The sequence below is a fragment of the Hydractinia symbiolongicarpus genome, chromosome 8, assembly GCF_029227915.1.
Source record: "Hydractinia symbiolongicarpus strain clone_291-10 chromosome 8, HSymV2.1, whole genome shotgun sequence".
NCBI classification, from domain to species: Eukaryota; Metazoa; Cnidaria; class Hydrozoa; order Anthoathecata; family Hydractiniidae; genus Hydractinia; species Hydractinia symbiolongicarpus.
Window position 1 is genome coordinate 29146127 of NC_079882.1, and position 26850 is coordinate 29172976.

Consider the following 26850-nt stretch of genomic DNA (forward strand, 5'->3'; position numbering starts at 1 on the left):
ATCCATATGAATGATATTAATCAGATTAGAACTTCTTAAAAAATAATTGTTTAACTGAGCACGAATCTTAAATATAGGTCAGTTTTTTTTGTTTGTGGGGAATGAGTGTAGCTTCAAATCAGCCTGAACATGTTGCACGGATCGCAGGAAAAATTTATAATTAAAAGTAAAATTTAAAAGTTGTCGAGATGGGTCGTGTTCTCCCTGCTATGCATGTTCAAAATTTCAGCATAGAGTCCAGTGAAAATAACACGCGAAGTCTTTTTTTACACTAAGGGGAGGACTTCACAGGAATCTCAAAAGAACTTCTTTAAAAGAATTTTTAACAACAACAAAAAATGAAAGAAATCGACAAATGCAGCAGTCGTTCATAATTAATTAAATTTAAAAGAGTGTCACGTGCTGTGTCATGCGCCATCTTGGATTTAAACCATAAAGTCACCTTGGCATACTACCTTGACGTCAATCACGCCAGTTTCGTTCTATATCGGTTGAACGTTTTAATTTGCCGTTCCTCTGCAGCTAGCCAAATATATTTTAATACAAAAAATAAACAAAAAAAGAGATAGGATTTATTACCAGCTTATGATCAACTTAAGGCTGTTTCAAAGCGGATACAAACAAACGAGGTATGAGATAAAAAATTATCGATATATTTCGCATGACAAGGAAAAAAATAGAAAAGAAAAGAAAAAGATAAAAGGATGAATATGGCATGTTATCTGTTCTGAGAGATTAGTGACTTTTAAAAAAAGTTGATCCGATTTAAGGAGAACTAATTTCCAGTTGGAATCAGGAAAAACAAATAAACAATCAACATGATTTATCTCTTCAACTTCCACCTAGTTACCAGTTGTTTTAACAACTTAGTGCACAAAAATAGATAGCCTTAGCACCTTAGTGCTCAGACTTTTCACTTTCGGTATTGCTGGTTATTTTTTTTCTTTATTATAATTTTCGACAAATGAACGATTGTCTGCATTCCTTAATGACGGTATCTTTGAAGTTTGTGCGTCATGATAAGGTATGGTAACTCACAAAAATGAAATATATCCGTGTGTTGTTAAGTTCATGGAATAAGAGATGAAGGTAGGCTTGCACTGATCATGACCTTGTTTTTTTATTTAATCTCTGTCTAGGTTTAGTTTTTATTTTAATTTTTATTACAGAATAGTTCATGGGCTGGTGGTAAAACGAATATAGGACTAGCTGATAAAGATATATCTCTTGATAAAACATAAATGCTTGGCCGGAACTAAGTCGTTAAACAGTTGGCCGGTATTAAGTCGGTAAAAATGTAGCACCCGGTACAAAATATCAGTCACTGAGGCAAGGTACAGACTAAAAGTGCTGACGCAGCATAAAACCGCGCCCTCTTGTGTTGGGAAATTTCCAGTAAAGGGGGGAGGGGGAGCTCTTTTTTGCTGTAAATGAAGAAAATAAAAGTAGCACCGGGCACAAACTTGTTCACTCAAAAAGAAATGTTTGCATACTAGTCAGTGGCAGACAGAATACGGCTAAAATAGATAGACTTCGCTATTTTTTTAAACCGATTCGCATGAAAGTTCTTTTGGCAAAAGTTCTTCTTGTTAATCTATATTATAATGCCCGTATACGTCTGTCTGTCTGTCACGCAAAATGGTAGCTTAGCTGCGACGGGCGAACCCGTGGATTTTCCACGGGCTAACGACTAGTATACTAAATTCAGCAAATCAAAAAATTACTTCTCGCGGAAAAATACTTTGAAATTAGCAGATTCGCGAAAATTTAATATTGTCCGTATAAATTAATTAGAGATTCTGAGGGATTTTGGATAGAGATGGGAAGAGTTCCGAGTTTAAGTTCACTGTTTCGGGATAATTTGTTTGCGCAAAACGCAAAAAAAATAATCTGGAAAAAAATCCGCAAAAATTTTTCCTACGTCAATTACTTTTCTTACGGTAACAAAAACTAATTTTTATGGGTGACGGATAAGAAATGAAGTAGCTATACAAGAAACAAACGTAGACTGGTCACAAGGTTGTCATCTTACGACCAAAACAAAACCACGAGAGTTATAATTTGCCTAATTTTTTGTGTTAGCAACGAATTAATAGATGCGAAGAATTGATGAGCAATGGAAAAATAATCTGTTGGATGATTTTTCTAATCCCTTTTAATGAATTAATTATTGATGGCGTGAAAAGAAAGAAAAATGAACGTGCTAATTTTGTCTAAGTAAACATTTGCAAGAGAGTACATGTAAAGAAGAAATCAAACACGCTCTGAAAAAAAGAGATAAGAGACATTAACGAAGAAGTATTTTAATGTAGGTAAAGTAACCATGGATAAACAGTTGATATAAATTTCACTTAAACAGATTACTTTACCGCAGAAGATTGTCAACATTTTAACAAAGACGTCGAAACGAACTTAAGTGTACTTAGCTTGTGTTTGTAGTCGAGCGTGCGATGGATAGTCATGTGTTTACTGTTTACACTCTTGTCAGTGGCTGACGAGAGAGCAAACTAAGTAAAGTAAAGTCTGTTGGAATATTTTCCTCGTGTGCGGATTTTTTTTCTTTTATTTTCAGCTTTCATTTCAATTGTTATTAATGTTAGGATTCATATCGAAGATTCTTAATGAACATAAATTTGAGTAATACATTGGCCAATCACAGCAACACTTATCAAGTAGCCACCACCAATGAAGAGGGATGTGTGGACCAACCTACTTGACACTCCCTTTTTTACTTCCCAAATGAGTACCTATTTTTATGCACTATTAGAGGTAGTTAGGTATATTTAATAGCAGTTCATAACAGGTTTTTATGTGTAGGGTGGAGACGAAACGTTGAAATATTCGATTAAGATGCGTGTTTCACTAATTTTATTTATCGTGAACTAAGATTTTATCTTCATTATTCTTTTGAAAGAAATTACTTAGTTTATTTCAAGTGACAGATGAATGTTGGCGAACTTTGATGTGGGTAGGGAAATCCCACGTTTTATCATGCGATTGTAATTAATCAGAAAATTTTGATTTTTGTTTTAACTTCCTTGAAAGGAACACGTCAAATTAACACTTATTTCTTTGCAGCGAAGAAAACACCTGTTAACTAATTTTTATAAAACAGGAGAAACTAGTCTACGTATTCTTAGAAACTATGTTCCTAAAAAATTACAGTTTTTGCACGTGTATTATATACTCACAAATAAAATGAACGAAAAAAACGATATCGAGGTTACATCGTGTAAAAGCAAGGTTATACCGTGTAAAATCATACAGAAGCGGGTCATATCGTGCAGAGAATTATATCGTATTATATCGTTTTATATATATTATTTCTACATATATTCTCCCAGACGTTTTTGTGATATTATATAATTTCGAAATATTGTTTTAAATAAAGACAAATTTTCAAATTTTTTTTATTTAATTTTTGAAAATGATCGCAAAAATGTTCTCATTCAAAAAGTAAACTCATTTTTGTTACTTAAAAGTTTCTTTTAAGGGAAGAACATTGGGCGAAATAGAAATTTTCGCGAATTTAGGCTGTTTTTACGAAACTAAAGTAAATTTCTCTTCGCTAAAACTTATTGTACAATACTAAGGTCATTACTGAAAATACATAAAAACTTGTAAATAAAATAAACGAGAAAAAACATAAAGTCTACATTTGCAATGAGAGAAAAGAGATGTGTTAAAAATTAAAATTTAAACAAAAAAAGGAACTTATTTTAATGTTCTGCAGGCTAAAAAGTAGTAGAACAAGCAAAAAAAAAAAACGAGGTTATGCTCGCATGTGATTGGTGCATTTCCTTAACTTATTCAGACTTCTTAAACAACAATTAAAAAATGTTCTTTTAGAATCAATAAAAAGTGTACATAAATATGTACAGCGAAGAAACAATGTTTGTATTTTAAATTGGCGATGTCTGCTGCTCTACTACCAACGAAGTGTGGGAACGACTTTAAAATAATGAGTGTTAACATTCGCTAGGTTATTTTCATAATTAACAATAAATAAATAAATAAAGAGGTTTTAGCACGATTATTAGACAGGTTGTGCTAGAGAAAGAACAGTTGAATAAATACTAATGATGTTCGAAATATTTTACATTAAAAAATAAAAACAAAAAACAAAGGTACATTGAAGTCGAAAAGGCATTCCTAGTTGTATGTGTATATAATATAAACAGATTTGTCGTGTTGTTGTTGTTGTCGCCGTCTTTGCTGTTAATGGCGTCCGTCGTCGTTTCCTATTGTCACTGTTAAAAAAACACTTAACCAACTGAACATTAACTTTTCTCTTTTTAGTTGTATAACAAAAATAATGACGATGTTCAACAACACAACCACAAATGTGTCACAAGCTCTACCACGTGCGTCTCCAGAAGAACCGCTCGAAATGGTTATTCCACTCATGGTGTGCTGTGTTATAGCGGTTATATCAAATTTATTCGTCTGCTATCTCATTTTGACAGTTCGTCGTTTGAAAACGACTACAAACGTTTTCGTTTTTAGTCTATGCATTTGCAACATTATGTTTAGCGCTGTGCTACTCCCCGTCCACTGTTTCTACCAAAACAGCTTGTTATATTTGTACTTAGTCATCATCACTGTCGTAATTTATATCGGCAATCTTACAGCAGCAACATACGAGAGGTTATACTCGATAACAAAACCGCTAAAATATCATCTCGTAATGACGAAACAAAACGCTATTAAAATTACCATTGTCGCGTATATTTTACCGCTAGCTTATTGTTTCTTGCCGCTAATTTGGAAAACTAACACTACTTTGCTAGTTCACAAAATTTACGTCGTTGGTACCTTGGCTATATTCCTAATCGGACCGCTGGTCTTTATTCTGTTCGTTTACATTAAGGTTTGTTTGGAGATTAGAAAGATGGTCGTGTATAAGAAGAAACTTACGATTTCTTGTAGCACCGATGTAGACAGTCGCAGTGAAGCTAAGAGCAGAAAAAAATGTAACACAAGCAAAAGCCAGATTTCTCGATTTCTATGCTGTTGTAATGTTAAGTCTGGAACAATGACGAAAATGGGCGAAATTCCAGAAAAAGCTCTGCTGGACAAAAAAAACCGCCAAAAATCAATATCGTTTGACGATTCTTCCGAAGTGTTTCACGAAAGAGGAACAGCAAGCATTTCTACAGACAGCAATCAAAACAACGTTCGCAGGGACAGTACGGACGAAAGACAAAGCCTACAAAGTAACAACTTATTTGACCGGCACACGAAACGAAAATCAATCAGTAACATAGCTCGCTCATTTGTTTCGCACAATAGCAGACGAAAATCTAGTACCAGTAAAACAAAAATTAAAATGGCGGAATTAAAAGCCTCTTTTGCGTTTGCCATCGTCGCATTTACATATATGTTTACATGGTTACCTGTCGTTGTCATGACAACGCTTGAAGCACTTGACAAGCAAGAACTAACTCCTCCCAGTTTAGTGGTCTTCTCGATATTTGCTATCGCGTTGAACGCGTTGACCGACCCTTTCTTATACGCATTGTTGTTACCGAATTTCCGTACAACCTTGCGAAAAATGCTTCGTAGAAGAAGGAAAAGTTACTGAAACTTGAGACAAATATTTAAAAAAAATCTTTTAGAAAATTAAATGTTTCTTTCTGTAAATTTTATTTTCTAGTAAATTTGGTATAACACGCATTAGTTGTGACTTCAATATTTTTTAAGAAACGCGCGAACTGTCTAAGTTGTTAGCTAAGCAATTACCACCCATAACACTGAAACACGCACAGCAACATAAAAGAGAAATAGAAAAAATTATCTATATCTTATTTCTTCTTCTTCTTCTTTTTCTTCTTCTTAATTATTTCACAATTACTTTTATTGTCTATTTTTAAAGAGAGAGTTGCTAACGCTTCTGTGGCGTTTTCTGCCGTGTCCATGGTTACATTTGACTCGCTTGCCTAAAAGGTCGAAAGCAAACAGAATTATATACTCGCTTACAAGGACATTTTCACACAACAATTCTGTTGTATTACCTTTGGGTGAGTTTCTTCTGAGCGTCTATTTTCATTTTTTATGCGCTCTCTGTTCTGGAAATGTTGTTTACCTAAAGAAAGAAGAAAAACAACTATATTAAAAGCTTTTCTTTTCATAAGGATTTCAGGTTAAAAACAACAGGTCTATTGTTTTGGACAGTAGAGAAATAAGAATAACGACCAGCCTGGTTCCAATGAATATTGGCAGCATGACAAAATAACGGCTAATAAGGTGCCGACGGACGTTACCTGCTGTCGTTTCCAAAAGATTCAATACTCGAAGGCCGTCTTTTTGTCCGCCCATTGCAAACGTTAATGGGACGTCTGGACACGACGTCACAAAATTCATACCACCCTGAAAAGGAACACGTAAAAAAGAGAAGTATTTTCCTTCTTTTTCTTTCTCAATGAGAAAAGAGCGATATATATACACACTGGGAAATGGATGTGGTTAAAGACAAAACATACCTAACATCACAGGGATGTATATATAATAGGGTTTACAAATTTGGTCGGAATTACAACAAGCATCAAACGACGTACTCACTTCACGACGGAGAGTGTATGAGAGACAAGTGTAATTATGACGGAGAGTGTACTTACCATTTTAACATCGCGAGTTAAAACACATTGCGGCTTGTCGTCTCGGCAGTCCCAAACTTTAAACATTTTATCAGAAGAAACAGTGGTTAAACAACCTGGAATTTCCGCGCTTAGTGACATTCCTAAATAACATATACAGGAGTAATAATTCTGCGTGTCAAAAATATTAATGGCTTATTAACCGTTTAGCCGGTCTATACGGGAAAATATAGACCGAGGTCATGACGTCATGGACCGAACGCAGTGAGGTCCATGCGAGTGACAGAGGTCTATATTTTCCCGTATAGACAGGCTAATAAGGTTAATAAGCCATTTCATTTATTACCCCACTGATTATTTCATAACCATTAATGAAAAAAAGGTTTTAGAGTCCAGGGGTCTTTAACAAAAACAAGGCTTGGGTGGAAACCATGTAACTTTCTTTATATTTCGAACGTACACAGACATTCGATCCACAACTCGTTCAAAAATAAACAATACAATACAACTTTTAAAAATAGAATATTTTCAAAACAGTTTTAAAATTCAATTCTTTGTCGTTTCGCTGGTGGAGTGTTCGTATTAAAATTAAATGTACAATTGTTAAAATTTCCTCCGGAAAAAAATGAAGAGAGGGTTGAAGACTGCGTGGAACTGGAAGTATTAAGAGCTGTCGATTGGTTATGTACGTCAAGTTGGTTATTATTTGAGCTCAAGATGTTTGACATTTTGTAACGGTGAGTGGTACTAGCTGATTTGTAATTTCTTAACGAATCAATATTTTTGTGACCACTGTGTTGGGCTACATTAACTTTCTTGTTTTGTTTTTGTTTTGATGTCGGTTAATACGGCGTCATATAGACTGGTCACGTGAAAAAAAAAACCAATCAAATTTTCCGAGAACGTTCGAATAAACGTTAACATTCGAAAATACTCAACAGTGGGGTAATAAACATAAATACAAACCTACAATTTCCATGGTAACGATAACCTACCAGTTACGGCTTCGTTGTGAGCATGCAATGTATAGACGGGTGTATCTGTTCTGACGTCACAATAACACACGACGCCGTCGTCGGAACTCACCTTAAACAGACATAACTAGTTAAAAAAAAACTACACAATTCAGTAACAAACTGTTCATATGGAGGCGAGCTCACTCGGTTGAACGGACTATCTACCTTAGCCGAGGCCTCGCCATGGTTCAGAATACCTTAAAAAAAACATTTTTTCATACAAGAAGCAAGCCAGCTTCCCTTGGCGAAATTTCGCTTGCTTTATCCGCGATCTCAGTAAGGCGGGATGAAATTTTTTAACATAACACACTAGCCTGGCTAACCGAGCAGATTAAAATTAATTGTGATGTTTTTAGCATTGTTTAGACAAAATAAGCATTATTTGTTAGCACTCCTACGGGCTATATTTTTTTTTAAAGAACTCAACCATTCCAAAATTTCCGTGACTTTTTTTTTGCTTAACTGGCTTATTATATGTTGTTGTACGCTCTCTTTCTTATCACAATGTTTACGAAACTCCTCTATAACGGACAGAATTACATTCTTTCAAAACTGCATAACCCTAAAGTAAAAAGGCTACATTTTTAAAGTACTATATGAAAATTGTGAATCAAATTTACAAACTGTTTCAAACTGTCACGTAAGATTAAATCTAAAAATATCAGTGTTGTTCTTATTTCTCTGGTATTCTTGTTTCAAATAATTTATTCAGATTTACGTTATCGAAAATAATTTTAGTTTGTACTGACATTGCTTTGTAAAGTATTTTTGGAGACACAGTAGAAAAGAGAGATGATTTCTAACGAACTTTCTTGAGGATGTCATTTTTATCTCGTCGTTAAAAAAACAAAATTAGACATTGTTAGCTATCATAACGTTTCAATTAATCTTATTAAGGTGAATTAAGATAAGCTAATGATTCGATTTCTGCTCGTGATTATCACTTTACAAGATTAGGTCTTACTGCAAAATAAAAGAGACGGTCGCCTTTCTGCTTTTTAAATAAATTAATCCTGGCGATTTCCCCTCAATCATATCATCGCAGAAGTGAGACCTGAGAAATTCAAATTTATTAACAAGTTTTCTAGAATTAACTTTTATTTAGAAGAAAATTCCGATCCTTTCAACAGATTAACTCAAATCGTAGATTATTTCATAATTAGTCTCAACAAACATTTCAACAGCTGAATTTATACAAATTCTAAACATCATTTTTCCTAATTTCTGTAGATATTTGTTATTTCGACAAACTTTCAGTACTACTCCTGTGGTTCACAACTATGAATCTTTCGTCAGTTTTACAAATGGTGACCTTTTGTGTTACGTAATGTTAAAACGCAAAGTGAAAAGAAAAAGGTTTAGAACCTTAATATTTAATACTTCTTAAAAAAAAAAGCGTTGTAAATTGTTTTTGCAATTACATAACCTTAAAACTGTTGATTTTCTTTGCTTATAACTGGAAGTACCATTTAGTTTTTTTCACGCTGGACTGGGCGCTTATTAGAAGTGAGCAGGGGAGGGTGGTAATTAATACATTACAGTAATCCCACGTTTCTCAGTTTTTATTTATTTTTTATATTGCGTTACTTTTTAAAAAATTTATTAATATCAGGAACTGAATAATAAAGGAAACGTGAGGTAAACTTACAAAGAAATTATAGGGTGAGAAATGGTCCCACATAACCTGTTCGCATTCTCCAGTAAGTGACCACGACTTGAACACCTAAAAATTCAGTCGTGTAGCATAAAAAGCAGAAGAGGGATTGCTATCAGACAAAATTAAAAACAAAAAAAATAGATAGTGTTACCTCAGGACTTCTGCAATCCAAAACTACAGCCGTTCTAAACAAAATGTAAACAATGCCAGAATGAAAAAAGCAACCACACACCAGTAGAAAGATAATATTAGCTATCAAAAATTAGGGATTTCGCTCATACTTCGAATAAACACTAAATCCCACCAATAAACATCAACAACATTTGGTCAAATAAGCCTACATAAGCCAACCATGACACAAAAATGTAAAGTTCAAATTTCTACCCGTGCTCGCTCAACAACTTTTTACTGCACGTGGGTCGTAAAGATAAGGGAATATCTTTAAGTAGCAACAAGTTTTTTTAAAAAAAGTTGGATGGGATAAATAACTATTCAAATAGATCATGCTCAACTTCTTTAAAAACTAACTATTTCGTATTATGAAAAATGGCATGACATCAGAACAGTAAGACAAAAAAGGCTTTAAATTAAATATTAGCCCTTCTAAGGAAAGATTTCATAAAAAACAAAAAAACAAATAACTGCAAGAAGCATATTATTAGCTTTGTGGTATAGTATTGACTGATGAGGAAGGTTATGGGTTATTCCACAAGCAAATCATGCTAAAATCTTTTCGTTTGGCGTTTAAAAAGTTTAGTGTTTTCTACTTAAACGGTCGCTGTGCTAGTAGGACTTTCAGATGGGAGCATTACTTAGGACCCTCTTCGCAACACCCTCATTGATAACACTACCACTAAGAACTTAAGAGGCTGTCCTGTTTAAAAAATCGTAGTAAAAGATGTGAACAGACGCAAAAAAAGAAAGAATAAATATTCTTAAACATAATACTAACTTGTCAAACGCGCCAGTTAACAATGATTGAACCTCGTACGGGTGCCACCTCACAGATTGAACCTATGCATAAGATTATGGGGTAAACGCAGGTTTAAAAATATAATTGAGTGGCTTCAAAAAATGTTGAAAATGTTAATGCTGAAGCACCAGTAGCTAGCTGTGACAACAAAATTGTCTTACGAGGCGTAATCATTTCAAAAACATCCATATCCCTAATAAGAACAAAGCATGGCAAAACCTCTAATGAGTGACCTCCCGCTGCACCTTCTTTTAATAAGCACTTCTCTTAAAGGTGAAATCAATTATAAACATATTCCTCAAAAACGCAGTAGAAAATTATGACCGCTAAGAAATCAAAATAAACCAGTTTAAGCAATCGTCAAAATTTTACAAACATAATAATGATGAAAATATAATCAACACACATCCTGTGGAATATATTACAATTCTAAACTTTTGATATAAAGTGGATATAAGCGCTGTATGTATTATTTGAAATATAAGCGAGGAGGTTTTAAAACTGCATAACATCATCCTTCTTCGTTAAACACTAGGAGCCACACGCTTTGCAGGAGTAAGTAAATTACTCTTACCTTATCAGAATGATGTTGTAAGGTATGTACACATGCGCATTTTGACATATCCCACAATACAACAGTTGTGTCTGCAGAACCACTTGCAAGAACATTTCTAAAGTAAAAACAAAAACACAAGAATTTACTTCTCCTGAGTGCTAATCTATTTTAAATTAAATTGATTTAAAAAAGTCCTTTATCATGTTCACCTTGTTTCTTTGTTCACTGAGCTTTTTTTAAAGAAAAAAGTTCTCTTTTTTGGATCATTCCTGCCTACGACGGTACTTTTAGGTGACAAAAATGCTAATATTTAAAAATCAGTATCAGTTCTGCATTGTGCCAATTTACAATCTATCACTATCAAATTACCATCATATTTGACGCAAAACAAAATGAATGGCAATTTATGTAGATTTCGATTTTACTTAAATATAACATACTTGACATTTGGGTTCCAAGAGATCCCTAACACTGCATCAGAATGTCCACCTGCTGGACTTTCATCTTGCTATAAATATAAACATTTTAAACATGGCTAAGACGTGTGAATCTGTATTTTTTCTTAGTTCTTCCATTATTTCAGTTTGTCTTGGTTGCTAGACTACTACAGGTTAGTTAAATTTAATAACATATGAATGTGCTATTTAACATTAAAAATATTCTTCTTCCTTACACAGAAAGCTTGGGTTTGTTCAGAATAATACCTTTTTCTTTCTCTTCTTTTTCTTTTTGCCAGCCAGTATAAAAGCAGGTTCAACTGTATCCACAACATCTAAATCCCATACTTGAATGTCTGGTTCCATTGTGCCAACAGCAACATAATTACCTGAAAAAATTAGATATCATATTTGCATAAGGTATGTTGAAGACCACACCTAATTTTCGCAGGAATTTGTTTTAGAAATAAAAATAATAAAAACATCACACAATGATCAAGAAGTTCTAATTCTGCAAAACGTAATTGTGATCCATAATGTGAAGAAAGGTAAACCCACGCAAAAATAAATCAATAAACTGTAACGTAATTTGTTTTTACCTGACTTTCCCTGTAAAGCTGGGTCATAACTCAACCATTCCAAACACAATGGAAAGGACTCCAATAAAACATCATGATGGACATATAAACTGTCTTCATCATCATTAAAAACTACAAGAAATGTTGGAAATTTAAAACTGTTCCATTACCGTGCACAGAGCTAACAAATATCAATATTGATAAATTGATCCTTATGTATCATAAAGTTTCGAATAAACACTCCCATTTATTGAATGTCCCTTTGATTTAAACCCCATGCGCACCCTCACCCCATAAGAAAACTGTCCAAAAAATGCATGGTGTTTACATCATTATTAAAAGCCACCTCTAATAGATGCCCAGCCCTCAAATAGATGCCTGGCCCTTAAATTCGAAAAACATCTTATCGTACCATAAACTTCTAAACAGCTAAAATCTTCCTCCATTTTTCCAACAACAAACAAGTTGTCTTCTTTCTTTATTATAAAATCTTCTCTGTCTTCTTCGTCCTTTAAACATAAAATAAAGAAGGCATTTATGAAACATATTTAAGTAGCAGTGGTTAGTTAGAAATACAGAATCAGAATTAAATCGAAGAAAAACTTTCTTATAATAGATGGTTTATTTTTCCATTTTTTTAAATAAGATAAATAGCAAAATAGCCTGTGTTTGAGAGCTAACTAATTCTCTCTCCTTTATTTTGCATATTGTTTTTTTTTAAAAAAAATGTCTTACCACATCCTTCATATCCACATAAGGGTCATTCTGGGTTGAAGCAAAGTACATTAGGCCTGCCATTCCTGCTCCTGTCATCAAAGCACCTGCAGAATTACAAAAAATGTCTGGGAAATTTATTTTTATTTATATCAATTAATAGCATAAAAAATCGGAGAATGATGGTGACGATTGTTTCTATTTAAGTATGTTAAGTATACCTAATATCTTTGATCATTTTTTATTTTTGAATGCTTAAAATACTGAAATATAGAGGACTAGTAAAAAAGAATTAATGGCACATTTAATAAAAAAAAATTACTTGATTTTCTTTGTTTTGGTAAACACTGTAGTTGTTGTAATACATATTGTTTATTTAGAGTCTTTCATAATGTTGTTCATTAAATATAGTCGTTCAACAATGTCAACAAAACTTACCCTCTTCATCATAGTTGTCCAGTCCATATTCAGCTCTAATAGCTTCATCAGTTTCACTTTCATTGTCTTCTTTTTGTACATCGACTTCTTTTTCAGCAACAACACCTTGCTTTTCCATATCGTCTTCTTCATTTTCTAAACCTCCCATGTATTTCCTCTGTGCCTCCTCAAGTTCAGTATCACTGATTTCCTCATCAGCATCTCTGAAAAAAGTCCATATTGTGGCGTTTAATGAGTGCCATCTTCTGGCTACAACATTATCGCAAGAAGAAGTAGTTGTCGTCTTAAAAACGCAGCAGCAACATTGGTGAATAAGAATAAAGGGCCTGGATCAGAATTACGAATAGACAGACTAATCTCAGGCATATTTGTTTCAGCATTTATAAAAAAGGGGAGCTTACTTCTGTAATAAGATAATTGCTATTTTCCTTTGCAGATAAAAATTTAAAAAACATTAAAAATGTTTTTTTCTAATATTCGAATCTAAGGGGAGTTTATTTTTTACGTTGCGTTGCTTATGAGCAAAAAATTCACTTGCACATAAGATGTGATGTAAGTAATATAAGTGGCCTACATGTTACATTAAGTTTGTACGAACGTAAGAAAGAGAATGAATGAACATTCTCCCTTACATTTGTCCATACGTAAAAAATATGTGATGTGAATGTACTTAACAAAGAAACACATACAATATATATATAAGTAAAGAGCTCAAAAATTCAATGTGTGGTATTACTTTATTTTGTCTTTCGTATCTTCTAATATTTGTTTCAAATCCTCCTCTGTGAGAGCAATCTACAAAAAAAAATTGCAAGTATATAAACTTTCAAAATATTGATAGAACGTTTGGTTTATGTTTTGATAAGTCGTTTTTTTGAGGAACACAATCATCAATATAATTGAACTAGCATCTTTTTAAACAACGCTATGTAAATTCAGAAATTTAATATAATCAATAAAAAAATCCATTCACTACCAGAGTACGTGCTTTTTTCAAACAGGGCCAACCCTAACCTGCCACTTTCAATTATGAGGTTTTAGAAACACCAGTAAGCACTAACCTTATCTGGTTCTTCTTTTGCAATACCTTTTTTTACCCAAATACCACAGGTAAGCATTTTCAATATTCTTTTTCTTATGTACTGTCCTGTTATGGTGACAATAGCATTACTCCCATATGAGAAAGATATGTGACAAAATAATAATTAATATGGCAATGGTATACAAACAATCAGAAAATAATAAGAAACACAGATAAACATATTAATATATGAAACAAGTATAGAAATACACAGATTTAGACAGTAAAACTTGTTAATCCACAACATCCGAATATTAGAGGTATCAGAAAAACTATTTAACTGTTATATAGCTAAATGTTTATAAATATTAAAAACATGTGGATGTTATACCCAAATCTCTTTATTTGTAAGATGCAAAAGCAAAAGTTCTGTTGCCCTATTAGCCTGCTAACTTAAAGTGGAAGTTAACTCAAAACCTTCTTTTGAATCAATCGGTACATATTGTGGAGGTGTTTACTATAAAAATAAAAACCAAATTTCCTGATTCTTATAAAAACACTGCATTGAAAGTGTAAAAGGCATTGAATTTTTTTTTCTTAGTTTTGTTTTTATGAACAGGTTTCAGTTATTGAGAATTTTGCTTTGATTTTCTTTATTGAATTTCTCCAAAGACAATAGTTCTGCTGTTTAAGTGTTTCAGGGGTGGTCTTTAAATTTTTTTATTGAAAGTAAAAATTTAACACCCAAAGTAAATTAACAATGTAAAACTTCAAAATGAAAAATTGAGATTGCTTTTTGGGATGATGATTGGGTGGCATTTGCTTGTAAAGTCTCATTTTGAATCCTGTGATATTATACTTTCTATGTGCCAAACAATAATTTTATTCACACGGAATTTCATTTACAAAACATGTTATTGTGTGTATCTCATAGAAAAATAAAAGAGTGTTAAGTGACTTTTATTACTTCAGCAAATGCTGCCAACATTGCAGGGATTTTTTTTAATAAAACTCACTCAAAATTTGGAAAGAAGTGGCAACAATATCTCTGGAATAATTTGGGTGGTATTGCATAATATAAAACAAATATTCGCATTTCCAAGAGGTAATAGGCAAACCCCTTAAAAAAATGCCTGTGCTATGACCCCCCTAACATTTTCGAAATTTTCAGCTTTACTTGGTACAAATGCAGGTCTATCAATAAGCGGAGAGCAATTGGGTCTGCAAAACTGCACTTACAGGCGGAATACACATTTAAGCCACATGGATAAAGATTTTTTTAATATGAAAACAAAACATATTTTTGCCATTTGCTTGTGATGACCTGAAAAATAAACAATAAATATAAAAATGACAGTATAGACATGCATACTATTTCGGACATGTACAAAAGGAAGGAAGATTGAGAGTCGCTATACCAGTAGACGCTCGATCATCATGTTTGGGGTTTAAAACCATCCATTGCACGAGCGTTTTACATCGCATGCGTTACTTAATTTACACTTGCGAATCATCGCACACCTACTCAAATATTCCTGAAAAAGCCTGGTAATGCTTCGAACGCCCAGGTCGTTTATTAAATTTTTTGAAATTTTTATGGGGCGTCTATTCGAGGGGCCGTTTAAAAGAGAGGGTTTTATTAAATTTTTTACCCTTCATCTCTTTTGCAGTTTTTAAGGATACCTATATAATATATATCTTCACAACAGAAAATAAAAGATATTCACGTTTTAGAGAATAATTCATTCTCTAAAAGCGAAAAACTAAATTTCCAAACTTAAACCTAAGATTTAGGGAAAAAGTACTTTTACTATTGCTTTTTACTCGAATAAACGCCCCTTATGAGAGGGGCGTCTATTCGAGGGGGCGTTTATTTAAAAAATGACTGAAAAGGAGGGGCGTCTATTTGAGGGGGCGTTTATAGAAGGGGGCGTTTATTCGAAGCGTTACGGTAGTTAAACTTTTGATATAGAACATACGTAGAAAATTGTTTCTTAATAGTTATCAAAAAAAAAAATAAAAACAAAGCAAAACAAGCCCCCATAATAAGCATTTAATGTTTTTTGTGTGACAATTTATAAATTGAAGTAATCTGTTTGATTTTTATTAATTAATATTTAAATTTCTTGGCATAAAATAAATAATTTTTACAATGTGTACAATAAAACAAGTTGATATTTAGTTGTTGCTTTTTTTCATTTTGAAAACCTTTATTGAAGTATCAAAGATTAAAAAAAACGAACCATAATTTAAGTATTGTGCACTAGAAACGAAAACTTTCCATAGTGCCAGAATTAAATTATTTCAATGTGCAGGGCCACCATTGAAAATATGTTCACATTCTCCAAACAACCTATTTATGTTATTATTTTATTAAAGTTCTGGGTTGATAAATCGAAAAAACCTGGCAAAAGAACATTTTCTTACAAATAATCAACAAAGCTTCCCAACTCAGTCTTATAATTTCTTTCTTTTGTTTTTAATCTTTGTTCTTTTTTTTTTTTGTTTTAACCAATCAGGAGGGAATTAATCAGTTTAGTACGATGGCCCCTATGGCTCACGTTTTCTCTAATTTAAAAACACTTCTCTTCTACGATCCAAACAGTTCTCTTATGTATTCTCAAGCTTCTCTTCTGCATTTTGACACTTCTCTTCTGCATTCAACATTTCTCTGCATGTGGCCCCAAACTTTCTCTTCACAAGTAATTTTAAAGATCTGGTCCGCAATTTTACACCCATGGTCTGTATAATTTTTTTCACTTTTCGCAAGAAGTACACTTTGCTAACACATGCTCAATTTACGAATACAAATATTATTATCAAAATATTGTAGCAGGTCCCGAAGCATGTGCATGAATAAAATAAAATCACTAATCAATTCAGATCAGTAGCGAAGTAATTAATTTTATTAATCAAGAAACACAATAAATGGCAAAATAGATGGCTACCGAGGGTCCTCAAAATGATGGTGGTGTCAACCTTCCAAAATATCAGGCTAGGATTTTAGATTAAAACGATACGTATTTTGTTTAGAACAATAAAGAAATAATGGCCAGCCTGGTTAAAATTTTGGTATTCTTATAAAAGTGTGTGTATTCAAAAAGATGCCTTAAGCATATATGTCATTTATTCACTCTCGTTTCCCTTATATATGAAAAACGCAAAGAACCTGGAGGTGACGTGTCAGTCATTTATTTAAAAAACGTAAATTAGCGAAATCTAGCTTGATCAATACTCGGACCGGAATTGGGTCTGGGAATTTTTTGAGTTCATGGAAGAGAAGATTTCAGAGGAAAGAAGAGAAGTGTTTTGACTAAGAAGAGCAATGTTTTGACTAAGAAGAGAAGTGAGCCATAGGGTCCATCGTAGTTTAGATTGATTCCTTTTGTTTTATTTTTGCCAATCAGTTTTTAAGTGGCGCCGAAACCTAGCACCAGGGCTCTTTTCTGCCAAGGTATGATCTCTTATCATATTATATTATATATTTAGGGGTCATCTACAAAATTCGTAGCAATTCGTATCAAAAAAATTCGTATATGCTATACAAATTTTCTTTTGCCATACAGTAATTAAATTCGTATGAAATTTTTCTAAAATCGTATAAAATTCGTATGAGTTTTTAATTAAATTCGTATGAGTTTTAAATTAAATTCGTATGAGTTTTAAATTAAATTCGTATGAGTTTAAAAAATTTGTATAAGTTTTAAATTAAATTCGTATAAGTTTTAAATTAAATTCGTACGAGTTTAACAAAAAATTCGTATGAGATTTTAACTAGATGCGTATGGTTTTAAAAAAAAAAAAATCGTTTGACATTGTATTAAATTCGTATATGAGTTTCAAAATAAAATGTTTTTTTAGATCGCATTTTAAAAGTTTTAAAACGAAAAACGGTGATAGAAATGTTTTTTTAGATCCCACTTTAAAAGTTTAAAAACGAAAAACGGCGAATGAAATGTTTTTTTTCGATCGAATTTTAAAAGTTTTAAAACGAAAAACGGCGATAGAAATGTTTTTTTAGATCGCATTTTAAAAGTTTAAAAACGAAAAACGGGGATAGAAATGTTTTTTTAGATCGCATTTTAAAAGTTTTAAAACGAAGAACGGCGATAGAAATGATTTTTTAGATCGCATTTTCAAAAGTTGAAAAACGAAAAACGGCGATAGAAATGTTTTTTTAGATCGCATTTTTAGATCGCATTTTAAAAGTTTAAAAACGAAGAACGGCGATAGAAATGTTTTTTTTAGATCGCATTTTAAAAGTTTTAAAACGAAAAACGGTGATAGAAATGTTTTTTTAGATCCCACTTTAAAAGTTTAAAAACGAAAAACGGCGAATGAAATGTTTTTTTTCGATCGAATTTTAAAAGTTTTAAAACGAAAAACGGCGATAGAAATGTTTTTTCAGATCGCATTTTAAAAGTTTAAAAACGAAAAACGGCGATAGAAATGTTTTTTTAAATCGCATTTTAAAAGTTTTAAAACGAAGAACGGCGATAGAAATGATTTTTTAGATCGCATTTTCAAAAGTTGAAAAACGAAAAACGGCGATAGAAATGTTTTTTTAGATCGCATTTTTAGATCGCATTTTAAAAGTTTAAAAACGAAGAACGGCGATAGAAATGTTTTTTTTAGATCGCATTTTAAAAGTTTAAAAACGAAAAACGGCGATAGAAATGTTTTTTTAGATCACATTTTAAAAGTTTAAAAACGAAAAACGGCGATAGAAATGTTTTTTTAGATCGCATTTTAAAAACAAAATATAATTCGTATAAAAATTCGTATAAAAGAGAATATAATTCGAATGACAATTCGTATAAAAATCGTATAAAATTCGTATTAAATTTTTTAAAAATCGTATTACTATTTAACACTATACAAATTGTATACGATTTTTATACGAATTAAAAGCAATTAAATTCGTATATATTCGTATAAAATATCATACGAAATTTGTAGACGACCCCTTACGGTATTTGTTAAAATGGTGTCAAGTGAAAGTTTAGAATTTCTGTTATTCAAAAATAAACATTTTTAAATGTGACCAGGAATGGATGATTTGTGAATATTTTTAAAGTTCTGTATATATGCATGCATGCACATCTTGGCAGAGACAGCATAGGCAAAATTGGTTACTAATTTATTTATTTTTAGGAATATAATATAAACAATGCATCGGATTGTTTTTACTCAACCATTTTCTTCCCTGCTTAAGAGCAGACTTTACTAATTTTAGCGTCAATGTTTTTTTTTCACTTAGGCAACTGCAACTTAACTAGTTGTTCTACAGGCGAAGTTGATAGTAGCTTACAGTCAGTTGGCTGGTGAAATAAAAATATTTTTATCGAGAAGCTAACTTGTCTTAAGACCATTTCAGTGTGTTCTCCATGGTCTCCCTACTTACTATGTTGCAAAACTCCTTGCGAACAGTCAGGGAAATCCTCTTAATTAAGCTGTACAGCTTAATTTGGATGTCAGCTTAATTAGGATGTATCATACAGCTTAATTAGGTGACATACATCTAAATTAGGAGGTAGAAAAAGTTTTTCCCTGATTTCTCGAAAAATGTAAATTTTAGCAGAATCACCGCTGCAGCTCTTTCATCATCAGTTTGACCACTACGTTATAAAAAAAGAATGGTATCTCCAGAACCCCAGGTTCAAAAGATATGGATAAAGAATGCTAGAAATCGCGAGCCCGGCATCAAATAACGCGCCGGTCATGTAGTTTCATTTTAACTTGTTCGAATTCATAATGGCAGCAAAGTCCGGTGTAAATTGAAACAATGGTTCATCGTAGCGATAGTCTATTTAAGCTGTACTACATCCTAGTTAGGATGCACGTCGCGTGATACAGCCTATTTAAGCAGACATTTTTAAAACTTTAAATTTAGCGGATCTCCGGGGTGCTACGAAAAAACTAATGTATTGGAGATGTTTATATGCACGTAAATATTGGATTTATTGAGTTAGACGATCAAAGTTTTGTACATCTTAATTAAGCTGTAATACGCCTAATTAGACTGTATGATACATCCTAATTAAGCTGACATCCAAATTAAGCTGTACAGCTTAATTAAGAGGATTTCCCTGACTGCCGAACATTGTCTCTGGAAAAGAGTATGTAGCTACGTTTATAAATACCCGATATTGATTGGAAAGAAGCGCGAGAGAGCGTAGGAGGCCTTTAATTAAGTACATTCCCTAATATACAACTGGCTAGGTGCTTGTGTTTTGGAACCCTCAACACCTATACCTAGTAGTAAGCGTTGTGTGTAACGAAGAAAAGATGCATTTAAATTCAACTCAAACTTAACGAAAATGCGAAAAAAGTTCAACGGGTAAGTTTTATATTATCACGGGTATCATATTTTTTGAAGCTAGTTACCCAACAATAAAGGATTTCTTTTCTAAAAAGATTTTTTTTAATCGACAAGAAAATATTTTAAAAAGTGCGCAACTTGGCTACCATGTTAGTTGATCATGCTTGTTCGACGGTCCTTTTGGAACTTATTTTCTCAACGGCCGTTTAAAACAATAACAAATATTGCAGCTGAAAAAGCGATGACAAATGAAAAGTGATATACAAAGACATGTTTAATAAACGTAGTTAACAGCTCAAATGAACCAGGAAGAAATTAACTGGCAAAACTCTCGTTCAGAAAATTCAGAAAGTAATGATAATTTGGTAGCTGATGGAGAGGCCCTACTGAACGAATCAGCATCAGCCCTACCAACAGGAGATGACGAGATTCCAGTAGGGACGCCCAGGGAAGAAAGACTAGCCCGAAAATTAAAAGTTATCGATGTTCTTTCCCCCAAATCAAGCGTTGATATTGATATAGAAAGAGATAATTCAAGTTTTTCTGCGCCTTTACACTCCCCGATACCTGTACAAACAACTTCAACACGAATAGGTGGACTTTCCAGGCAAGAAATGTTTTCTAATTCACTGCCAGATCGCCAAGGCCCTGACTCTGGAGGAGCTATACCTCGAACTAATCAGGTACAAAAGCAACTTAGTTATCCATCTAGTGGAGTTTTTCATCGACAAAGTAGCACTTCACTGTCAAGTAGAATAACATTACTTGTGGGGGGGACAAGATTTGTTGTAAATCCTCAAACACTTATGAAATATCCAAACACCATGCTGGGAAGGTATATAAAACTGAAATATTTTATCATTACAGAGTTTTTAATATGAAAAACTTAAGCATATTTATGTTAATTATCTGTCACTTTTAGAATGTTCAGTTCCTCTAATGAATATTTAAAAGTAAACGATGCTGGAGAATATCAAGTTGCAGAAGGTGTTGCTGCAAATGTTTTCAAGATTATTTTGGTACTTATTTTCATACTTCATGTTTTAAAATGATTTTTTTTCTGTTCTAAGATTCAGTATTTGAGTCACCTGGACTGAAGACACTTTTTATTTATACATTTACACTTTTATCTTTTTATGAATACTCAATTATTTTTATTGCCAAACACTGTATTGCTTTGAAAAATCACCTGATAAAATTTTTTCTTTGTGCTTGGAATGATAAAAAGAATGAAAAAGTTTTAAATTATGATTGTAGCATAGCCTCTCTATTATTTTGCAAATAGTTTTGAATAAACATTGTCATTTTCACAAACATCTTTTAGACAAACATCTTCGGCTATCATTATTAAGATATTTTAATTTGACTTTATAAATATGTTGTAACTTCTTTTTATAGGACTACTACAAGTGTGGCTTCATGCATTGTCCTTCTTCTGTAAATGTCTCTGAACTTCGTGAGGCATGTGATTATCTGTTAGTTCCTTTTAATGCAGACGTTGTGCAGTGCCAAAATCTGAGTAAGAATGTTACATATGTTTTATTATATTATTATTGAAAGAGTGATTGATAAGTTAATTAGAGAAAGAATTGATATAGATAAGATGCAATTTGGTTTTGTTCCAGGGCATGGCACTACAGATGCAATATTTTTACTCAGACAGCTTCAGGAAAAGTATTTAGGAAACAGAAAGAATCTCTATTTTGCCTTTGTAGATTTAGAGAAAGCTTTTGATAGAGTGCCACGTAAAGTTATTTTGTGGGCTATGAGAAATTTAGGTGTGGATGAGTGGCTAGTTACGATGGTACAGTCTATGTACAGCAATGCTAGAAGTCGTGCCAGGATTAACGATTCACTTAGTGATGAATTTAGTGTAAATGTTGGTGTACATCAGGGTTCTGTACTTAGTCCTTTGTTGTTTATTCTAGTCTTAGAAGCGCTGTTGATGGAGTTCAGAACAGGTTGTCCATGGGAGTTATTGTATGCAGATGATTTGGTTCTCATAGCAGAGTCGATGGAAGAATTAGTTGAAAAGTTTGAGAAGTGGAAGAAAGGACTAGAAGAGAAAGGGCTGAAGGTAAACACAGCAAAGTCTAAAGTCATGATAAGTAGCATTGCAGCCAAGTGTGACCTTGTAGTTGGAAAGTGGCCTTGTGGAGTTTGCAGGAAAGGGGTTGGTATAACTCAATTTTTTGTCAGACTTGCAAGCATTGGGTACATAAGAAGTGCAGTAGTATTAGTGGAAGATTAAGAGCTGACATACAGTTTGTATGCAAGCGTTGCAAAGGTGAGATTATAGAGAATGAAGTATTTCCAGCTTTAATGATGTACAACAGTGGCTCGTTAGAGATAGTTAAGAACTTCTGTTACTTAGGTGATATGTTGGGCAGTGAAGGGGGTGTTGGAAGAAGTGTTACTTGCAGGATAGGTTCTGCTTGGAAAAAGTTTAGAGAGTTACTTCCTTGATTGACTAGCAGAGTCCTGTCAATTGAGGTAAAAGGTAGGTTGTATGAGGCCTGTGTAAGAAGTGTTATGTTGTACGGTAGTGAGACATGGGCAGTGAAGCAGGAAGATCTTGACCGTTTAGAAAGGAATGATATGAGAATGGTTAGGTGGATGTGTAATGCCAGTCTGAGAGACAGAAAGAGTTCAGATGAGCTAAGAAGCAGGCTAAGTCTCCGTAGAATTAAAGATGTTATCCAGATAAGAAGATTGAATTGGCTGGGGCACTTGGAAAGAATGGAGGAGGATAATTGGGTAAGAAAGTGTAGAGACTTGATAGTTCCAGGGGCAAAGCCCAGAGGCAGACCGAGAAAGACTTGGCAGGAGGTGATAAGGACAGACTTGATAGAGAGGAAGTTGAGTTTAAATCTAACACAGTCTAGATCAGATTGGAAGAGGGTCATTAATATACCCCTTCCAACCCATGCTAGCATGGAAAACGGACGTTACGCCGAGAATGATGATGATGATGAGGCCATATGCATTTCGCTTCATTGAATCAATAAATTTTGTAATAAAAGTTATCAAGAATTGAGAAATGTTTTAGTTGGTTGAATTTAAAGTCTTGCAAAAAAAATAGCAGATCTGCTTTCCAAAAGGGACTTTTAAAACTGAAATTAAAATTCAGTCAATTTAAACACTGCTTCATATTTGTTATAATGAAAATTCTGATCATAACAGTGTTACCCTTTCTTCTTAATCAATTTTCTTTGATGAACTGCTTCTTTGTTCAAACATTTTGAAAGTAAATATGTTATATGAAAACTTCAATTAAATATTTTTTTTAAAACAGGTTTATTTTTTTAGAACCATGTGTGAAACATACAACACTTTTTTTTACTCTTGTATATACTACTTATCATAACAATAATGCCATCAAAATTGTCAAATTTAGTTGAAATTATACATACATACGCCGTTTTACCAGTATCGTGTGATTTTTAACTTTGTTTACACATATCGTATAATTCTAGTTGTGGTAAATGCCTGGGTAGAGTTTTGCTGGCTGACATTCTCCTTAATTTCACTTTTTAACAACAGCTTTGAATGAATTTTCAGCAAGGCATTTCTCACAATCTAGTGACGTTGACTGTCATGTTTAGCTAGGTTTAGGTTAACATGCTTAGTTAACTTTTTTACCTCCATCAAAACGATGTTTCAACTTCTAAACTTAGTTTAACAAATTAACAAAAGTTTTTTGATAATTTCCAATGTCGTGAGAAAAAATGCATAAAATTTTGTTATGAATAATACTATTAAAAAGCCTTGTGAAATATAAATGTTTCTAGCTTCATAATTTTTATTTTTTATTGCATATTGTAATCTTGTTTTGTTAGATGAATTTTTGCATGAATTATCAAATGTTGGAGCGAAAGAGCAATTCAAAAGTCACTTTGTTGAAAAACTTATATTACCAACGATAATAAAAAGTGCTCAGGTAGAAAAAGGTTTGTTCAACCCGATTTTTTTGGGGGGGTTTATGTTTATACATTGATTTTTGTAATTTATTTCAGCGTGGAAACCGTGAATGCCATTTAGTGATTTTAAAAGACGATGATGTTGTAGAATGGGGAGAATTCCCACCTAACAATGGAGAAGAATATGCAGAGAGTAAGATTTCTTTCCTCATTTTAAATAACAGTTCTTGTGACGTCATAAAAAGACCTGAAACTTCACTAAATATAAAATTGGAAACAAAGTCTCTACGTAGCTACTGCTTTGAGAGAAGTGAAGGATTTAAAAAACTGAACTTATTTCTTTATTTTTTCTTAGTTATTTACAGTACGTCACTCTATCGATTTTTCAAATACTTTGAGAACAGAGATGTTGCAAAGGATGTGTTGATAGAGCGTGGTTTAAAGAAAGTGAAACTAGGTATAGAAGGCTACCCAACTCATCTGGAAAAAGTGAAGTACAAACAACATGGAAAGCCTGATGGTAAGTTTTTGTTGTAAACAACACACCTTTCATAATCCACGTTTTCATAGGATTATGCTTTATGGGGATATTAGGCTGGGATTTGCTAAAAAATCAGAAAAAATGTAAAGAATAAGCATCAAGCTGATTTTTATCGAAAAGAGAATAAAAAAACTTTATGGTGTGCCAGTGTCCAGATCAATATTGCAACATTATATAAGTAATGGTAAAAATAACTTCAGCCTGCGTGATTTTACTTGTTTTTGTAAAAACATTTCTGTACAGATCATGTTAGACATAATAAGTAAACTGTTGTCTGTTATGACAGAAAAATAAGTTTCACCAAACCCAGGGCAATGATTATTTTCATGTATAGACTAGAGATTCTTCAATTGCCACTTGGGCAAATTATCTCAATTTGGGAATGAGCTTTTTAGAACTCTGCTAGCTTATCCATTACCTCAAACGTTGTTGGGAAATAGAAAAGGGCGAGTAAAAAAATGCTTCTTTAGTTGGGCAAGTGAAGTATCCGTTTAATATACATACGCCTGTTTTATAAGAAGCATACTCTTTAGGTTTAGCATGGATTTTTCATATTTGATACCCATATTTGATACCTTAAAATGTTTTTTTTTCAAGAACTATGAAAATTTATAAATTCAGATTCTTTAATTCTCTCAATATTCTTTTAGTTAGCAGTTTAAATTACTTGTAGTCTCGACCTCGTGTTTCTTCAAAATTTTAACACGTACTTTGATACGTTAAATCTAGGTTCAATCGTAAGCATGCAAGAGCTTTATACAACAATTCTCTTTTTTAGTTATATATAGCTATATTCAGCGACCATTTGTCCATATGTCTTGGGAGAAAGAAGGTAGCAAAAGCCGCCATGTAGATTTTCAGTGTGTAAAACCAAAGCATTCTGGTATACATGGTGCTGTGGACGAACCTGCTGCCTTAGCTGGTAACATGGATGTACCTCCGCCTGGTGCCCTCTTAGCGGGGGAAAGCTTTGTTCTACAGGAAGCAGCAGACAATAACGAATAAACACCGTACCATCCTTGCTTACTGATCGCTAAGTTTCAAGATGTTGAAGTATATGTTTTATCACAACGAATCAATATTCTTTTAACCTTCATGTTTATAAACACTTTCTATTTATAAAAAGACTTGTACGGGAAATTCAATATTTTGCAGCAATAATAAATGACTTTTTATAATTGTGGTGTGATTTCTAGAATGAAGTATGAAATGAAAAAGAGATACTTTACTATGACCCCTTTTATTATGAACAGAAATTCTTTAAGAAATCTGAAGTATAATGTATTTATGTATGTTTACGATGTATTAAGCCCATTCTTCGCTTCTTACTTATCAACCACACCTGTGCAAGTAAATTATTCTAAATTAAAGTTTGGTTTTTTGACAGAACACGGCATCCAGGCTATTTTTTACATCATTGCGTGCGTTGAATTCAAAAAATACGCTAAGCCAAAGAAAATGAAACTTTTTTTACTCTCACTCTTGTGCGTTCAGCAACAATATTCGTTATTTTACAATAAATACAGAAAACATTAGCTAGGTCTCGGATATATTAACGGTATTTTTTCTCTGTTTCTTTTTATCAATGAGGATCCCCACGTCAAAATCCGAAACGATAAAGAAATGGAAAATGTCTTTCTGGGAGAGGGGAGAGGCGATTATTCGGTACTTTAGATTACAGTAACTGCCAAAGTATTCGTATCATTCTCGTACCCAGAGCTCTTTAAGATAAACCTCGAGGTTTATGCCAAAGACTTGTGGGGACGATAATGTATTCATATCGACGCGATTGTTTATGAGAACAACCAGCTGCCGGTCAAATTTTACAGATTTTTGAAACAAAGCGTGTAGTCGCTTGTAATGCTACTTTGTACTTGTTGCTAGTTTTGTTGCTTATGTATAACATCTCTTCTTCTCCACGTAAATCCGTCACAAGGATTGCGATGACGGTTCAAAAATCTTTCTCTGTTTAAACTACGTAAGGTGTTTACATGTGACAATTTTATAAAACATCGAAGTATGGCCATTTTTCATTTAAAACTCCACTGTCCTATTTTGCTTTATTCAGTCAGACCTGGGTA

At 33.0% G+C, this 26850-nt stretch overlaps 3 protein-coding genes across 3 annotated transcripts; 2 read left to right on the forward strand and 1 right to left on the reverse strand.

The window, feature by feature from the left end:
- The first annotated feature begins 618 nt into the window (after positions 1–618).
- LOC130654605 (uncharacterized) lies at positions 619–5676 on the forward strand. Its single transcript, XM_057457215.1, has 2 exons — positions 619–1089; positions 4300–5676. The coding sequence occupies exon 2, from the start codon at positions 4316–4318 to the stop codon at positions 5582–5584; it is 1269 nt and encodes a 422-aa protein (XP_057313198.1). The 5' UTR covers positions 619–1089; positions 4300–4315; the 3' UTR covers positions 5585–5676.
- A 126-nt stretch (positions 5677–5802) lies between these two features.
- Positions 5803–14172, reverse strand: LOC130654604 (periodic tryptophan protein 1 homolog). The gene is made up of 17 exons (XM_057457214.1): positions 14027–14172; positions 13702–13760; positions 12966–13168; positions 12549–12634; positions 12226–12322; positions 11835–11945; positions 11503–11624; positions 11239–11306; positions 10817–10913; positions 10222–10283; positions 9421–9454; positions 9261–9335; positions 7592–7682; positions 6618–6739; positions 6264–6369; positions 6015–6085; positions 5803–5939 (listed from the first exon to the last, which is right to left on the reverse strand). Exons 1-17 carry the CDS (start codon positions 14081–14083, stop codon positions 5805–5807), a joined length of 1596 nt encoding a protein of 531 aa, XP_057313197.1. The 5' UTR covers positions 14084–14172; the 3' UTR covers positions 5803–5804.
- Positions 14173–20490: 6318 nt separating this feature from the next.
- On the forward strand, positions 20491–25947 carry LOC130654702 (BTB/POZ domain-containing protein KCTD20-like). Its single transcript, XM_057457319.1, has 7 exons — positions 20491–21143; positions 21231–21327; positions 21707–21827; positions 24148–24248; positions 24325–24421; positions 24584–24748; positions 25548–25947. The coding sequence occupies exons 1-7, from the start codon at positions 20608–20610 to the stop codon at positions 25772–25774; spliced, it is 1344 nt and encodes a 447-aa protein (XP_057313302.1). The 5' UTR covers positions 20491–20607; the 3' UTR covers positions 25775–25947.
- Positions 25948–26850: the final 903 nt, after the last annotated feature.

What these genes read in the sequence shown, in the direction of transcription:
- LOC130654605 (XM_057457215.1), top strand. Translation starts at nt 4,316, where the DNA reads ATGACGATGTTCAACAACACAACCACAAATGTGTCACAAGCTCTACCA.
- LOC130654604 (XM_057457214.1), bottom strand. Translation starts at nt 14,083, where the DNA reads ATGCTTACCTGTGGTATTTGGGTAAAAAAAGGTATTGCAAAAGAAGAA. An exon ending in ATGTGGATATGAAGGATGTG is followed by an intron (nt 12,323 to 12,548) that starts GTAAGACATTTT and finishes TTATGTTTAAAG; the next exon opens with GACGAAGAAGACAGAGAAGA. An exon ending in TCTCACCCTATAATTTCTTT is followed by an intron (nt 7,683 to 9,260) that starts GTAAGTTTACCT and finishes TGTCTGTTTAAG; the next exon opens with GTGAGTTCCGACGACGGCGT.
- LOC130654702 (XM_057457319.1), top strand. Translation starts at nt 20,608, where the DNA reads ATGAACCAGGAAGAAATTAACTGGCAAAACTCTCGTTCAGAAAATTCA. An exon ending in ATGTTTTCAAGATTATTTTG is followed by an intron (nt 21,328 to 21,706) that starts GTACTTATTTTC and finishes TTCTTTTTATAG; the next exon opens with GACTACTACAAGTGTGGCTT. An exon ending in ACAACATGGAAAGCCTGATG is followed by an intron (nt 24,749 to 25,547) that starts GTAAGTTTTTGT and finishes TCTCTTTTTTAG; the next exon opens with TTATATATAGCTATATTCAG.